Source organism: Neomonachus schauinslandi, chromosome 5 (assembly GCF_002201575.2).
Source record: "Neomonachus schauinslandi chromosome 5, ASM220157v2, whole genome shotgun sequence".
Taxonomy (NCBI): Eukaryota; Metazoa; Chordata; class Mammalia; order Carnivora; family Phocidae; genus Neomonachus; species Neomonachus schauinslandi.
The window spans coordinates 138,746,790-138,763,157 of NC_058407.1; the positions used below are offsets into that span (position 1 = coordinate 138,746,790).

The window sequence follows — 16,368 nt, forward strand, 5'->3', positions numbered from 1 at the left end:
GAGTTCGTGTCCCCACCATGCAGCAACCCCTCTGGCCTTCCCGTGTCCCCGCCTGCTTTCACCATGTGATGGGATTGCCTGTCGTGCCACCTGCAGGCCGCGAAGCCAGGAGGGAGAACGGTTGTTCCCCAGAGGCCCCACCTGCCTGGTGGCAGTTAAAAGTGGCGTGCTGCCTGCCAAGTGACATCAGGAATGCTGACCTTTGCCTCGGGGGATATGTGATCTCTGAGCCCATTGGAGCTCCTCATGCCTCCAGCTCTGGGCCCCGCTCCCTGAACCATCGTTCGCAGGCTGAGTCTGGCTTTTGCTGTGGCCTGTTTCTGTCCCAGGCTCCAGAAGGGAACACCAGCTCCACGGCTTCAGTGAGGCCCACCCAGGAGGAGCAGTCGGCTACGCCCCCAGGAAAGGTGGTGACTGTCAGCTCCCGGAGCCCCCGCTGCCCGCGCAGCCAGACTGCCCTCCGCAACAGCAAGACCTTCTCTCCCAGCTCCACGCCCTGCTCCTCAGGTGAGGCTCGGCCATCCTGCCTGTCTTTCAGCGCGTGGGGGCTGTGCCGGAGTGGAGGGCACAGGATGCCCGACACCCGGCCCCACTCGGTGGGTCGCTGTTGCGCCGATGGTGTGTCGGAACGGAAATGCCCACCTCTCGCGGGGAGGGTGAGCGCTGGGCCTGTCACATAAGGCTTTGGGTCCTGGGGTACTGGAGCCATTCGGAAACACGGGGTGGCCCTTGCTAGTTTGGTCACCTTGGGGGATCTTTGTGAGGTCAGTGGAAGCCTTTGTAACATGCTGAATCGGGGGCTGAAAGCCTGAGAAGGGACTGTCTCCTTTTATGTTTGAAGAGTCAGGCCCGCAGGTAAGGGATTCCCCAGCCGTTTCCTGCAGTCTTGGAAGGAAAGGTGGGCTGAACTGTTGGTCCTTTGTCCAAGTTGTAGCCGAGGAATAACTTCCTTGCAGGGTCATTCCTTGGGTTTTCTGGTACCTGAGACGGCAGGGGTTGAGGACTGGCATGTCCTTCGTGTGCTGAGCCTGGGAGACCTCCACGCCAGGCGTGAAGGGCGGCGTTACCATCCCTGTGGGTCCGTGCTCTCATTGCAGGACATCCTGGTCGTCTTGAACGTCCTGCGCCAGCAGGCGTCTCTGCGTCAGGGCCACGTGCCTCATACAAGAAGCAGTCCCGCATCTGTCCTTAATCTGACCCACGCAGGTGCGGTCACGTTTTCACTGAACAGATCTAGTGTCCTGTGTGTTAGCAGTTCTAGAGTTGTTTTTATTTTTTTAAGATCTATTTATTAGAGAGAGTATGAGCAGGAGGGGCATAGGGAGAGGGAGAGGGAGAGAGAATCTCAAGCAAGTTTCAGCACGGGGCCCAACGTGGGCCTTAGTCCCACGATCCCAAGATCATGACCTGAGCCAAAATCGAGAGTCAGACACTCAACCGACTGTGCCACCCAGGCGCCCCGGGTTATTTTCTGTTCCGAGCGTGTCACCAGCTTTATGTGTTCTCTGTGTGGTGAATAGCCTTCCTGTGGAATGAGTGCTGTGCAGGGGGCCTCTGGGTAACTGAGCCTGGATCAGGTGTCTGTGCAGATCAGGGCTCAGGTAGCGATGGTACTCCTTCTTGCCCTCCACTCTGACTTCAAATTTTTGTAATTTTATGCGGTCTTTACCATCCTTTCTCTTTCTGGAGGATGTTTCTAGACCAAGACACTTGCAGTGCCAGAGTCCGAACTGGTGCTCAGAGGGCCTGAGTTTAATTTCACAGCTTTGCAAATAAAAACTAAGGAAAAGGGGGCCTGTCCCTACATGGATTGAGGGTGTACGCAGCGGCACCCACAGTAATGAAGGCAGAGTCTCAGAACAGTGGCTCCGAGATAAAACATTTTCTGTCCCTTTATGTCTGGGCTGTCCTTGGTACAATAGAGATTTAGAATGGGGACTGGCCGACCGCAGCCCACAGCCTGCTCGTCAGGACGGCCACGCTCCAGCTGCAGAGCCCAGGGCAGCAGGGCCTGGAAGGCCCACCAGCCAGGCAGCTACTCTCTGGCCCTTTAAAGAGAAAGGTTGCTGACCTCTGGTCTATGCTAGGTGGTCTGGAAGGTTCTTCCAGCTGTCACGTGTCCTCGCAGGCCTATCTGCCCTTCCCACTGGGGATCAAAGTGGCAGAGTGCTGCTGTGCTCTCAGAGCCATGATTCACTTACGGTGGGAACTGCAGCTTCAGGGAGAAGGATAGGAAGGCAGGGTTTGGGGACTGAAATCTAGGAAATGCTTTTTAAGCAAACGGAATCAGCTGTCCCTGTTTCTTCCGGTTTTCTTCCGGAGAGAGCAGCTGTGTTTGCGCTGGTGATGCTGCCCGGTGAGTGGTGTGTTCGCGGTCCCTTGGCTTCTAGGTCTGAGAAACCCGCCAAGACCCCTGCTGGTGGCAGGCCCCTCCAGCACAGGTAGCAGTGACTCAGACGGCGGCCTCTTTGCTGTCCCAACCACTCTGCCGCCCAACAGCCGCCATGGGAAGCTCTATTCTCCCAGTAAAGAAACCGAACTGACTTTCCGTCAGCACCTAAACTCCATCAGCGTAAGTTGGGGGGGGGCGTGCCATGCTGCCGGTGGGGGGCCCTGCATCTAGGGGCACGCTCTCACGCCCGCGCTGTCTCCTTGCAGATGCAGTCGGATTTCTTCTTGCCGAAGCCCAGGAAGTTGCGGAACCGGCACCTGCGGAAGCCCCTGGTGGTCCAGGTCAGGGCACCAGCGTGCGTCTGTGCCGCAGGGAGTCCTTGGCCCTTCCTTCCTTCTTATGTAGAGGACACACAGAGTAGTGACGGGGCCCTGACTGTTTCCTGAAATAACGAGAATCTTGGCACAGCATGTAAACCACTTGTAAAAAAGACAGGCAGTCCCGGGGATTCAAGTCCCACGTGTCCCGCTTTAGGATATATTTGAGGACTCTCGGAGCTGCTATTTATAAATACGCAGCTCGCAGAGGCAATCGACAAGGTAGATGGAGTGGCCAGAGGCCAGACTCCTGAGCTCACAGCACTGAAGGCCAGAGGCCCCGTGGAAGCCGTCTGCAGACCCAAGGGCACAGCCTGAGAGTGAGAGGCCTGCGAGTGCGGGTGAGGCGGGAATTCTGTAATGAGTCCAAGCTTAGAAATGTATGGATGTGGGTTGTTTGGCGATAAACGTACAGGTCTCTGTTCGTCTTGCTAGTCTCTCAGAAATCTCTTTCTCTCTTGAGTTTAATTGATGTAGAAAGGAGAGATTGCATGGCAGGTCTCAGACAGGGCAGTGCACGGCAGCCCTCCCCTTAATCTCGGTTCTGCTTCCCGTGGTCTGTAGCCGAGGTCAGCGGGCAGCGGGTGATTCTCCGGACACGTCATCAGAGGGTCAGCAGTACGTCATGTGCCTGCATCACTCGCTCACGGGGGCAGAGACGAGGGAGACCTTGCTGACGGAACTTTTGTTTCAGCGTATAGATTTTATTATCGATTGTGGTTGTTAGATTGTTACCTGCCTAACTTACAAATTAAACTTTGTCACAGTTACGTCCCTGTAGGAAAACAATAGTATGTGTAGGGCTGATGTCATCTGCAGTTTGAGGCGTCCACGGGGGTCTTGGGACACGTGCCCTGCAGATTCGGGGACTGCTGTATTCTAGGTCCCAAGTTTTGTGTGCGCGTGCGCGGGCCGAGTCCTCACCGGCACAGTTGGTGAAGTACGGAATCCGCCCTGGCTAGACAGTGGTTCTGTGGCTCTGTGGCTCTTCGGCTCTCGGTCTGGGGTTGCGAGCCTGCATGGCCCATGGTGGTGGTGTTTGTTTAGCTTTGTAACAGCTTGATTATCGATGCGTGAGTCACGTAGTCCGAAGGTCTAAAGGGCTTGCAGGTAGAGCAGCCATCTCCGCTGTCTGATCCAGGACATTTCCGTCTCTCCACAAGGGAAGCCCGTAGCCATCTCCTCAGATGCACCCCTGCCCGGGGCAAGCACTGTCTGCACTCAGGCTCTCTGTCCCTGGGGATTGGGCTCTTCTGAGCATGAATGGAACCACACATAGTATGTGGTCTCCTGTGTTTACTGTTTTGATAGAAAGTGTCAGCGGCACACAGCCCTTCATTTCCCTGCTGCTTTCCCGGCACCAGGACAGGGTGGCAGCCCGCGACCAAGCCTTGCACTTCCTGCTGCCCTTCCAGATGGTGCGCATCCGCAGCTCCTTGCCGTGTGACCAGGTCACCCCGCTGCCTCCTGGCACCTGAACAGACCTGCTGGCCCTCCGTGTCGTTGGCGACCCAGTAGCACCCCCTCCTCTCTGCTCTGTGCTGACCCCGAGGGGCAAGGAGACATCCTTCGCATGTTAGCAGAGAATGCACCTTGCACCCAGAGCCGGGAGTGTCTAATGATGTGGCAGATACTTTGTGTTAATGTTTTATTTCTGCGACCGTGCCAGCAGTTTCCATAATTCCCTGTGAGGTGGCAGCTGCCACACTGGCCCTGCATGACTCAGAACCAGGAGACCGGGGCCCATGAGCAGGGAGGGCGGACACTGCATCAGTGATGGGTTGGAGTGCCTCACGCCCTTAGCTCGTCCATCTTGCCAGGAGCCGCTTTATTTCTTTTGCCACAAGCTCGAAGGGGCCCAGATCTGGGGGTGTGTCTCATAAGAGTCCATGCCCAGTGCTTATGATGGACGTACAGCACTGGGAGGGCGTTCTGAGTTAGCACTGGGCCATCCTGACATCCCTCCAGCGTTCCCTACAGAAGGGTTGGCTACTCTGGGTTCTTTTCAGAGAGGCCCAGTGTTCAGGGCTCGGGGTCCACAGGCACAGCTGCCTTCAGTGTCCTCGAGCCAGAGCCCCCATCTGGACACGCTCAGCTCCCTCTCACCTGGAATGTCCTTTATGGCCCGTCACCGGTTTCCTGAGTGATTGCTGACGCTGGGGTCTTCCCGTCATCTGATTATCGACATTCTTCTCTCCACAGAGAACACTGCTTCCTCGACCGTCTGAGCACCAGTCCCACAACGTCTGTTCCTTTTCCATCCTGTCCAATTCCTCCGTGACTGGTAAGCACCCGGGCTCCTTGGGTAACTGCTCACGCCTTTCCTGTGCATGGCCCCGTCTTCGGGAACGGCAGATGTTGGTGTCCTCGGCTCTTTGCAGGACATCCCGAGCATCCCTTTGTCCCTTCTCTCCACAAAGCCTGAGTGTGCTGGGCCCGGGCCACGGAGGGGCAGGCGCGGACGCCTGGTGGGTGGTGGTGTGTGGGCAGGTCTGTGGTGTGGGAGAGGCCCTGGCTCTGGGAAGTACGCTGTCTCACACAGCGGGCACGGCTGAGTGACACGCACGCCGCGTAGGCACTGTGAGCGTCCACGGCTTCTCATGCTCACTCTCAGCTGCAGGAAGTCTGGTGGGGGCTGCAGCGGCAGAGTCCTGATGCAGGATTTGCGGCTCTGCCTGCCACTCAGGTCAGGCGCACCCCCCCCCCCAAAAGGCCCCCCATGGTGTGGCGTGAGGACTGCGGCCTTCCAGCAGCTCCGGCAAGCGTGGTGGTGCTGTGTCCCCGGGGGCCGGGACTTTCTCCTCGTCGGGGCCTGTCTGACCTGGGACTTCCCCAAGTCGGCTTCTGACAAGGCTCAGTTCCCGTGACTGTGGCTTGAAAGGAAATGCTCCACGGCCCCTGTTGTGCGTTCGGAGGGTGCGGGCTGATGCATCTGCTTCTGCTCTTTCCCCGCAGGGAGAGGCTCGTTCAGGCCCATCCATTCTTCCCTGACCAAAGCAGCCCTGTCTCGGCCGATTGTGCCCAAGGTCCTTCCACCCCCGGCCACGGGCCACCTGGCCAGTAAGTTTCTGTTACCAGCACGACAGACACCACGGGAGGGTTCCGAGCGAGCTTTCTGTTCGCCTCCAAGCCGGTGTGTCCTGTTACCGTTCAGAGAGAACACGAGAGCCTTTGTCCTTGCTTGGAAATGAGGTGTGAGGCAGAGGCTGTTTCATGAGCCCCTTGGGGCCTGTCAGGGTGTCCCTGGAACTCAGGTTCGAAATGTCCTTCCTGTCGCCAGGTGCTATCGACTTAGCAGCTAAAAGTGCCGGCATCATCCCTGGGAGCCCCCTCCCTGTCTTGGACGCTGAGGGCTTGTCCGGCATCTCTCCGCTGTCTTCAGATGAGGTGACTCCCACCGTCCCAGGTCAGGACTCCACCAGCACCCACCAGAATGGAGATTCCATCCCCGCTGTCAGGGTAAGTATGTTTAGCATGGCTTTTCCGCATCCCCGCCACCTTCTGGGACAGGTCAGTCACTTTCTAGAGGGGTGGGTGCCGAGGCCGTGGGACTGAGGTCATGCTGGACTCCAGTTCTGCCTGAGGAGGTGATGGGCCCTGAGAGGCTCTAGGAGAGTGCCTGGACCAGGGAGGCTGTGGCGTGGGTGAGCGCCGTGTAGCCCCGAGGGGAGAGCCATGGACGGATGCAGTGGGACAGGCTTGCTGTGATGCTGAGGCAGGCACGGAGCTTTGTCTCCCTGCAGACGTCACTCAGTTCGCGAACTAGCTTTGGCCGCACTGGCGGGCAGTACGCCCCGTGCCTCCCTGACCCGCACACCTCTGACCCCCCCCACCCCCCATGCTTAGGCTCTGCTGGGACTGGGGTTGCTCTTAGAATGGACAGCCGCACTTGTGGGGACTTGGTGACCTAACCTTGACAGCAGTAACCTCCTGGCCCTCTGGCTGCTAGGAGCCTGTAGGCCTGGGGCCTACTGGCTTTCCTCGTGTTGTTGTAGGGCACGAGCGACCCGTTCATCAGTGTCCCCTCGAGGCCTGAGCAGGAGCCGGTGACGGACGGTTTCCAGGTAGAGGGTGCTCTTGGCTGTGGAGCAGTGCAGCTGCCCCGGGACCCCCTCCATGCCAGGCCCCCCACCCTCGTGGTCTTCCCGTGGCCCTAGCCTCGCTCCCTTGGACTGCCAGGTGGTAGCAAGAACACACATCCCTCGAGGCCCCGCAGCGCCGTTTTTCCACCCACCTTGCCTAGACAAACACATAGCTCCCATCTGAGGCTTCCTGCCCCTTCACAAGGCAGCCTGTTTTAGACGCGCTCCTGGAAGGACTGTTTGGGGCCAGAGGGATGGAAGTCGTCAGCCGTAGTGCTCCCGGGCGCTCTTCTGTCCGGATTACCAGCTGTCCCACAGGCCGTGGAGGCAGGGCCAGCCGCCCCCCTCCCCGGCCGCCGCCCCCCTCGGCCTGGGCCCTCCAAGGCTGCCATGACTAGCATGGCTTCGGGAGAAGTAAATCCACTGAGTGTGTATCTTGCAGAGCAGGGAGAGGTGGTGTGGTGTTCTCATTTCTCTGTCGAATCGCCTGTCACTCAGTCACTGCCGTGTGGGGCTGAGGCCAATTTTCCATTCCGTGTTCCTGATCATCTGTTGTGTCCCCCCCACCCCCCATCCAGGGCTCACCCGTGCTGTCCTTATCTGAGCTGTCCAAGGCTCCTCTCCACAACGGGCCCTCCGCACCCCTGCCTGTGCCGGAGGGCTCCAGCAGCCGCCTGTCCCCACCCAACGTCTCCGCGCTGCTGGACATCTCCCTGCCCGGGCCGCCCGAGGACGTACTCTCACAGGGCGAGCCCGCCACACACATCAGCGACTCCATCATTGAGATTGCCATCAGCTCCGGCCAGTACGGTGAGGGCCCGTGGGGTTCTGACTTCCCGCCAGGGTGTCTGCACACTTGCTGGGCACCCCCCTGTCCAGCGTTCCCTCTTGAGTGTGGAGCATCTGCCGCCTGTGGGGTGCTGCCCATCCTGGCAGGGGGCAGCCCCAGCAGATGAGCAGATGGGTACTGTGGCTCTTCACGGCCTCGAGGACAGAGAGCAGGCCCGCCAGGCCTCTGTAGCCCACGGCTCAGATGGGGCCTTTTTCTGCTTGGTTCTGAATCTGGGTGGACGGCTTGAGGTCGTGTGGGTCCTGGCAGTGGGGGTGGACTGGGACCTGTGGGGGCTTTGGCCTCACGGGCTCTGTGGGACGGCACTCGCTGGTCTGCTTTGGGCTGGGGATTCACAGAGAACTCAGCGCTCCCCTTCGCACCTTACTTCTGTTGGTGACATGGGGACGTGCGCACTGGTGTGTGCTGGTGTGGTTGGTGTTGGCGCCAGCAAGAGCATTGGGAGTGCACGGGGTCTGCCCCATCAGCATAGTTGCGGCCACTGCCATTCCCTGAGGTGGGCACATGGTCCATGCCTCCACAGGCCCCCTCTGCAGGGCAGTCCCGTTCGTCCTCCATGGGCCCCCCACACATATCCAGTGCTTGTGCCACTCTGCTGATTTCTGGGTGGCAGGTGGGGGAAGTGGGGTGCTGTTCACCCACCATGCCATTTCTGATCCTGCGTTTCGGTTGACAGGTGAGGGAGTCTCTCTTTCTCCAGCAAAACTGAATGGCAGTGACAGCTCCAAGAGTCTTCCCTCCCCGTCCAGCAGCCCCCAGCCCGATTGGATCGCCTCCCCGACCCATGACCCCCAGTGGTGCCCCAGTGACCCCACAGACTCATCACTCAGCAGCTTGTTTGGTGAGTGGAGGGCGCAGCAGGGCATGGGCGGGCTCCCCGTGGCGCACCTGGGTGGGGACTGGAGTCTGAAGTCCCAGCAGAGCTGCTGGGTTCAGGGTTTATCCCAAGTCAGTCACACGGTGGGGGAGGGGGGCGCCGAGGCCTCTGGCGTGCACGTCACTGAGCTTGCGTGAACATGGACACCCACGTGACACTCAGCCCGGGCTGAGATGGGCCCAGGTCCGCACTCAGTCTCCCATGCCCTTCTCCGGGCTGCCCGCTCTCCGGCTCCTGCCTGCTCGGGCTTTCTGCTCTTGCCATTGGCGGTGGGGTAGAAGACGGCTCTTCGAGCTCTCAGCTCCCTCTTCCCATCCTCAGTCTGGTGTCCTGAAGCAGATGTTCCCGCTGTCTCATGGCGTGGACGGGCGCCCCTCCCCGGGCACCAGGTGTTCATGTGGTGGGAGGGCTGCCAGGGACAGCCACACCAGCCTCAGTGGCCTGTGCGGGGCGAGCTCCTGTGGCACGTGTGGGATCAGCGCATCCAGCATTCTTTAGAGGGTAGCCGGGGTGCGTGTGTGGTGGGGGATGCTGGCAGCCCTAAAAAGGGGTGGTTTTACACATGAGCCTGGTTGGCACCCGTGTGGGCACCACACCTGGAGACCCAGATTGATGTGGGAGGTCTGGGTGGTGCCAGGGAGGCAGCACCGACGAGGGTTTGCTGAGATGGAAGTCACATAGAACAGTGCAGGTGTCTGCAAAGTCAAATAGAAATTAGGAGAAATCGGGGCGCCTGGGTGGCTCAGTTGGTTAAGCGACTGCCTTCGGCTCAGGTCATGATCCTGGAGTCCCGGGATCGAGTCCCGCATCGGGCTCCCTGCTCGGCAGGGAGCCTGCTTCTCCCTCTGACCCTCCCCCCTCTCATGTGCTCTCTGTCTCTCTCATTCTCTCTGTCTCAAATAAATAAATAAAAAAAATCTTAAAAAAAAAAAAAAAAAAGAAAGAAATTAGGAGAAATCGGAACCACCTCATACGGAGGCGAGGGTGGTGACCCGGCAGTGGGATGAGGCAGGGCTCCCGGGAGTACGAAGCCGACTCACACGTGCTGCACGGAAAATTCCCCGGGGCTCTCCATGTGAGAGAGGCCAGGGACCACACAACAACTCCATCCAAAGCCCTGTGGCTGCATGAGCGTACGGGTAGATGCCTAGAAGGGGCCTGGCAGGGCCATCCACACGCAGCCTGCGGGGTCCTCCACTTGGACTGGACTAGGCAAGCCGGTCTCAGGATGTCTTCTCCTCCTTTTGGCAGCAAGCTTCATCTCCCCAGAGAAGAGCCGGAAGATGCTGCCAACTCCTGCAGGGACCCACAGCGGCACCTCCCTGCTGGGCCCCAGCTTGCTGGATGGGAACTCGAGAGACTCGTTTGTGTCCCGGTCCCTGGCTGATGTTGCTGAGGTAGGCGCGCGGCCTTAGCTCCGACTTGACCAGCAGCCCGCCTTCTGGAGGTGGCCGGATGCCTCGGGTGGGACCCTTGTGTTCTTAGGACTCGGAGTTCTCCTGACCAGGGAAGCTCTGGCCGCCCTGGGCCAGAATTCTTTCCCGCGTGGCGGCAGATGAGGGACGTGAGGTAACAGCTCCGCGCTGGAGGCCTCGGAACCTGGGCAGCCCTGGAGTTGGGTGGACTGCAGGGCCTATGCTGGTGGCCAGCACAGGCCTTGGGTCTCTTCTCCCCTTCAGCAGCTGCGTGACCTGGGGCAGGTAGTGCCTCGGTTTCCTGGTCTGTCCAGGGCTGCTGCTGCTTTTCGAGGAGGACGTGGCCATTGTGGGTGGTACATCCTCCGTGCTGCCGCCTGACGGGCAGGGAGGCCTTCCAGCCGCATCTCCCTATGTGGTGGCATGAGGCTGCCGCCCGCTGAGCTAAAAAGTGGCTCGGGGTGGTGGCGGACTGTTGATCTGGAGGCGAGACTCGGTCTGTGATGCCCCTCGCTGTTTGTCCGCTCGGAGCCGCCCAGGCCTCCACCCCACGAGGAGCGAGTGTGTTGGGGAGCAAGTAGGACTCGCGAGGACAGGGGCACAGAGCGCAGCGCTCTGAGAGAGACGGAGGTGGAGCATGTGCATAAGAGGGAGAGGATTCTCCATAGAGAACCCCACCCCCTCGGGTGGGCCTAGTTCTGTTGTCAGAGGCCTGGAGCAGCATCCCGCAAATACTGCTTCCCTGGGACATGCCGGTGTTGGTGGGTCTCTCTCAGATTTCGTAGTCAGATTCCCCACGGGGCCCTGGATCAAACAGAGCTCACCGCTGTTTCCCACGAACATCTCAGCTTCTCCTTATCCTGACTGGCATCTCATGGGGAGGCTTTGGAGAATTCTGAGCTGAGCGGTGACGTGACTAGAAATTCTACCGAAATAGAGACACAGACCAAGAAGCAGCAGCATACGCCCTCCTTGCATGCTGCAACGTTTCTCAGACCACTCGTGGCTTTGATGTCACACAAGAAGCCCATCTTTCCTCTTCGTGCGTGTGGGTGTGGGTGTGTATGCTTACAAACCCTCGGCTTCTATGCAGTTGGGCCTGCCACACATACCTGGAGACAGCTCCTCAGGACCCTGTCATTCTGGGCAGTCTCCAGGGCAACGGAAGCAGTACCTGGGGCTGTTACAAGTGCAGACTTGTGGGTCCACCCCATGCCCACCCCAGGCTCACCCCAGATTCACCCCGGCCCACTCCAGGTTCACCCCATGCCCACACCAGGTCCACCCCAGGCTCACCCCAGATTCACCCGTTTCCCCCAGGCCCACCCCAGGTCTACCCCAGGCCCACCTGATGGGGTTTGAACAGAGTGGGCATGAGGGGTGGGTGGGAAAGGTGGGGCCAGATCGGCCCACACTGATAGTGATGGAAGCTGATGATGGGCCTGTATGGGGAAGACAGGCACTAGTCACTCTGCTTTTTGAAAACAAATTTTAGTTTAAAATTTTCCATAGAAAGCTTAAAGTTTGTTTATTAAAGTAATCTCTATCCCCAGTGTGGGACCTGAACTCACGACCCCCCAGATCATAAGTAGCACACTCGTCCGACTGAGCCAGCCAGGTGCCCCTGTCATGAAAGTTTAAAATCCAGTTCGTGCCATAGCTCTACTCAGAATTTTCTGAAGGCTTCTCATTCGTTTGTCGTGTCCTGCAATTCTGTAACAAATACTTATCCAGGGCATACTCTGTGCCGGGCACTGCTCTAGGCACAAGTGAACAAAACCACGGCCCCATCCTCGTGAGCCTTCTGCTTGAGCAAAAGAGGCAGACGGTACACCCTGAAGACAGACTTTCGTGTATCTGTCCACAGAATAACCTATCTCCTGACGCTCTGTTGTACACACTCTGGTCTTGATCCTTGCTTTCCTTTCTTGGCCTGACTGTTGTCTCATCTGCCAGCTTTGTTTCTTGAAGAGCCGAAGCCCGTTCTCATCTCAGGGTCTTTGCACTTGCTGTTTTATGGGTATGTGCTCCCTGGCCCTGGGGCAGACCCCACCCGCTTCCTCAGCTCCCATGTCCTTCAGGCCACCCCGCAGTCTCTGCACCCCACTGTGTGCCCTTTGCCTCATTGCTTATTGAGGGTCCACGGTCTGTGCTGGGCACCACCACTCTGGCCCGGCGGCCCATGGCGCCAGTCCCCTGGTCAGCTCTCATGCACACTTATCAAAAGAGGGAGTGTTCAAAAGGACAGAGGAGATTCTGCAGTTCTCCCGAGAGTGCTGGGCCGGTGTCACATGGCTCATTGATCGGGTTCTAGTCTTCACTGTTCCACTCACCTCCCACTGAAGTCCCTGCTGTGGTGGCCAGCCGCCCGCTGACGTCGCCTTCCCTCGTGTCCTCTGCCCCGCAGGTTGTGGATTCCCAGCTGGTGTGCATGATGAATGAAAACAGCATTGATTACATATCTCGATTCAACGATTTGGCCCAAGAACTGTCCATCGCTGAGCCCGGCCGCCGAGAGGTTCTGTTTGATGGCAGTGGAGGTGGCCCCCCCGTCGGTGACCTGTCCCAGTGACCAGACCTCGCCCCTGCTGGGGCATCCTGGAGGCTGCAGAGGAGGGCTGGTGGTCCTCCACTGCGGTATGTGTAGCCCTCTCCAGGCTAGAGAAAACAGAAATCCAGCCCAGGACCCCCCAGAAGACGGTCTGAGCAGAGGACTCTCTGTGCCCCAGAACAGACAACATGCAGGAAGCTGCGTCCCGATGGGCAGAGGGCCGCGGTGGCCCGGGAGGTGAGGACAGGTTCTGTCAGAGGGCCCGTGTCAGACACTGCTGTGGCATCAGAGCCACTCCCTGCCAGCCGTGGGATAGCGCTTGCCGGCCGCACTTCCACTCCCGTCACCGTGTTGGACGTTGCAGTGGGTTTTCTTTCCGAGGGAAAGGAGTGGGTGTGCGGCGGCCAAGGCCCAGGGAGTCCCAGCCTCCCTGCTCTCTGCAGGGACACTTTCAGCCACCACTGCTTTTTTCTGCCAAACCTATGCACCTTTCGGTTGCTCTCTCTGCACATGACGGGGAAGGACAGCTGGGCATGGCCCAGGCTCTGCCTGGTAGGGTCTGCACCCTTAGCGGACACTTGCGAGGACGCGCGGATCACAGGGCAGCGTCCCTGGAGCCATCACCCCAGAAACACTGACCCTTGCCTAGTGCGTTCTCCCACCTGGAGGTTTATTCTGACTGACTTAACGGGAAGGAGGAGAGAATCCTGTTTTGGGTAGCTTGTGTGGACTTTCAGAAAAAAACCCTGCTAAAGTGGTTGGAAAAAGGTTTTCCTTATGTTTTGAGAATTAGGAGACGGTGAAGAAGAAGAGAGTTCATGGTTTCCTTCCTGTGTTGAAGCCGAGCCTTCGGCTGTGAGTCCCTGAACCGCCAGGGGGCTGCTGGCTAGCCGCTGACGTGCGCTGCCTTTCCAGGGAAGGTCTTCGCCTCTTCAGCGTCTCCTCTTCCTTCCACGGGCTTCTGTGCAGAGTCCACCTGCTGCATACATTTCCTCCTTCATGTTTCCTCCCATCCCGTGGTCCTCTGTTTCTCTTCTTCCAGCGCAGGGAACGCGAGCAAGGCGCAGACCCTGGGTGCAGTCAGAGCACGCTAAAACCACTTCCCTCTCATGTACTCCTCAGGCCTCCTTGGGTGACCGTTGGTCATCACTGCCGATGGGTCGGTGCCCAGAATGGAGCTGACAGGGCTGCTTTGTTCTCAGCCTTGGGAGGCTCAACAGACAAAAGCCCATCCAGCCCCCCATCCGTTGTGGCCAAGCAGCCAGTGCTTTGGTGTTGGTCAGGTAGTAACCTGTGCACCACCATCCCACCCGCTGCTTCACTTTCCACCTGCAGTCCAGACCAGCTTGGCTTCTGAAACCCACCTGAACGGAGGACAGTTTCTCTTTCCTCTTCCCGACTGGCAGTGGAGTGGCAGCCGCCCAGGCCAGTCCCAGCCCTCTGCACGGGCTTCTCTCCCTGTCCATGATGAAGAGGTGAGGCAGCATGGAAAAGAACAGAAAAGGTCTTTTATGTGTGCAAGCAGAGGGGATGCTCCTGGTCCCAAGGTCTCAGCAGCCAGCTGCAGCCCCTCCAGGCTGTAGGCTGCGTCATTCACCCCGGCCACGGAGGAAAGAGAGGGCAGTGGGGCCTCCAGACAGAGGAGGTTCCTTCCTTCATCTCCAGTGTTTCAGAGCTCTTGCCTGTAACATGGTTTCCTTCTTTCAGGTCTGGTTCTAGGTACAAACATCACTAATAAGACCCACCGTGGGCAGCTCTTCTGGGCTCTTACAAAAAGTCCCAAAGTTCTGGAGATGTGTAAGAGAGGGACATGGTGTCTCTTTATTAAAGAGAGAGCATCGTTTGAACCAGAGTATCTTTAAACTAACTTGTATGGTTTAGCGATCTATCTATTAGCTTCCTGAACTTAGCACCTTCTGGAAGTGATATCAGTGGATCTCTCTGGGCATCTGACTTTGTTAGGTCTGTGGTAGGTGAGGACACCAGGCCAAGTGTAGGCCACTACTAACTTGCTCGTACCCCCGCTGTGGGGGACCAGAGACCCCCGGTACCATTACAGCATCGATGCTAGGGGCAGTACTTGATGGCAGTGTGTGCGTTGCTGGAGACTGTAGGAGTCCTGAGCCGCTTTCATCAGGGGACACCTGAGGCAGTCTAGCGGGTAGGCTGGCACCAGTTTTCAGTGATACCTAAAAGGAGGAAAACTAGAGACTTGGGATCGGCTTTGGTAGGCTCTTCAGTGGCACCATCCATTAGGGGCTTAACCACAGACTCCATCTGGAGTGTCATCCGGGGGAGGGTGGGTTAGGGAGGACAGTGGACTGATTCTTCTCACCTGTAGCAAAGCTGACACGATTCCAGAGAATTCTGCCGCTTCTGCAGCAACCTGACAGGTGTAAGCATTTGCTTGCCGTGTTAAGGGAAAGTGGCATCATTAGTAGCAAAGGGTGAATCTTTTTTCTTCCAGCCTAAATGAATATATATGTATAAAAATAAGCAGCTGTTAAAGGCTAGAATTTTCCAAAAGACGCAAGCAGAGAAACTCCCCTCTTCCTATATCTTGCTCTGCCTGTGCCAAGGGAGTCGTAGTCTTGGTGTACACCTGTGACTTTCTTCGCGCATTTGAGCATGCTGTGATTAAGACCACATCTGTTCCTCAGAAAAATCCTTCCCTAGTCACTCTAATGATGTCTGGGATCTTTTTGCTGATTCAGCTTTTGTAAAGCTAGACTATCTCTGGTCTCCAGGGAGTTGTTTGGCAGGTGATGAGCTTAGAAGATGCAGCTTGTGACTCCAGTAAGATCGGCGAGGACGTCGCCCTCACCTCTCTGTATCTGCTAGGTATAGAGTACTTGCTCAGGGAGTGGGGTATTTGGAAATAATCCATCCACTGATCTGCTTGCTTTCCCATGTCTCCAGCGGCTTAGCATTGGGATCCTGAAAAGGGCGTCCTTTTCAGTGGAATAGCATCTTCTAACTAGATCACAGCAAGGAATCCAAACTTAAGCCAAGAAAAGTCATGGAATAAAACACTGGAAGCAAGTAGAGGAGGAAAGCAGCAGTTGCTGGTTTTTTGTTTTAAAAGACCTTGAGATCTATCAGATGCATTTGAGAGAAAATAGGGCACTTTGTCTTAAGAAAAAAAGGAAGAAACCCACAGCGAACCTGTCCTGTGATTGGTGACTCACGAGAAGCTGTGTTCGAGGCACTACAGCAACCTGGACCCTGTGTTGTGTAGCGGGACAGCGGCTTAGAGCTTGCGGTCTGGGCGGCAGAACTCACCGCGGTTTCCTTTAATAATCGTTAAGCCATATCATCTGAGGTTTTCGGCTTGTTTGAGATGTGAATTTGTTTTATAGATTATAAATATACATATACAGTGTATGTATAAAGCAGAATGCTTGTCCTTCCTGATTATTTTTTGTACCATATTGTAAATTATATTATTTATTCTTTACCAATTTTGGGAATAAAAGGTGTTTTGGTTATTTAATATAATAAACAAAAGCTGTTAAACTTCTTATGTTTAAATTTCCAGTTCAACTTGTAAATGTTTTTATTGTGCATAAATACATACTAATACTTGATCTAATACTTCTCGAGTGAGCCTTGTTTGCTTCGCGGCGAGCTCGGCGGTGGCGGCTCGGCGCCAGGCCTCGGGTTTGCGCCGCCGCCCACAGACCCGGGCGCCTCCCAGGCGAGCAGCAGCCACCGGCGATCCCCCTGGTTGTGCCCGCGGCAGCCGGGAGGCGCTTCTGGAGTGCGCGGCTTGCGCCTGCGCGGGGGGGAGGGTCCGCTCGGGGCAGGGCCCGCCCCCTTGCAGC

The 16,368-nt window shown here is 57.3% G+C and overlaps 1 protein-coding gene across 1 annotated transcript in view; it reads left to right on the top strand.

Annotated features, from left to right (window-relative positions):
- Window positions 1-16,130, top strand: part of CRAMP1 (cramped chromatin regulator homolog 1) — a 55,453-nt gene extending 39,323 nt beyond the window's left edge. Inside the window, exons 10-20 of the mRNA XM_021697994.2 lie at window positions 330-507; window positions 2,391-2,572; window positions 2,659-2,733; window positions 4,972-5,053; window positions 5,725-5,829; window positions 6,050-6,228; window positions 6,765-6,833; window positions 7,430-7,661; window positions 8,378-8,542; window positions 9,830-9,975; window positions 12,401-16,130. Coding sequence (XP_021553669.2) covers window positions 330-507; window positions 2,391-2,572; window positions 2,659-2,733; window positions 4,972-5,053; window positions 5,725-5,829; window positions 6,050-6,228; window positions 6,765-6,833; window positions 7,430-7,661; window positions 8,378-8,542; window positions 9,830-9,975; window positions 12,401-12,565 — 1,578 coding nt within the window. The 3' untranslated portion in view covers window positions 12,566-16,130. The remainder of the gene's footprint in view (window positions 1-329; window positions 508-2,390; window positions 2,573-2,658; window positions 2,734-4,971; window positions 5,054-5,724; window positions 5,830-6,049; window positions 6,229-6,764; window positions 6,834-7,429; window positions 7,662-8,377; window positions 8,543-9,829; window positions 9,976-12,400) is intronic.
- Window positions 16,131-16,368: the final 238 nt, after the last annotated feature.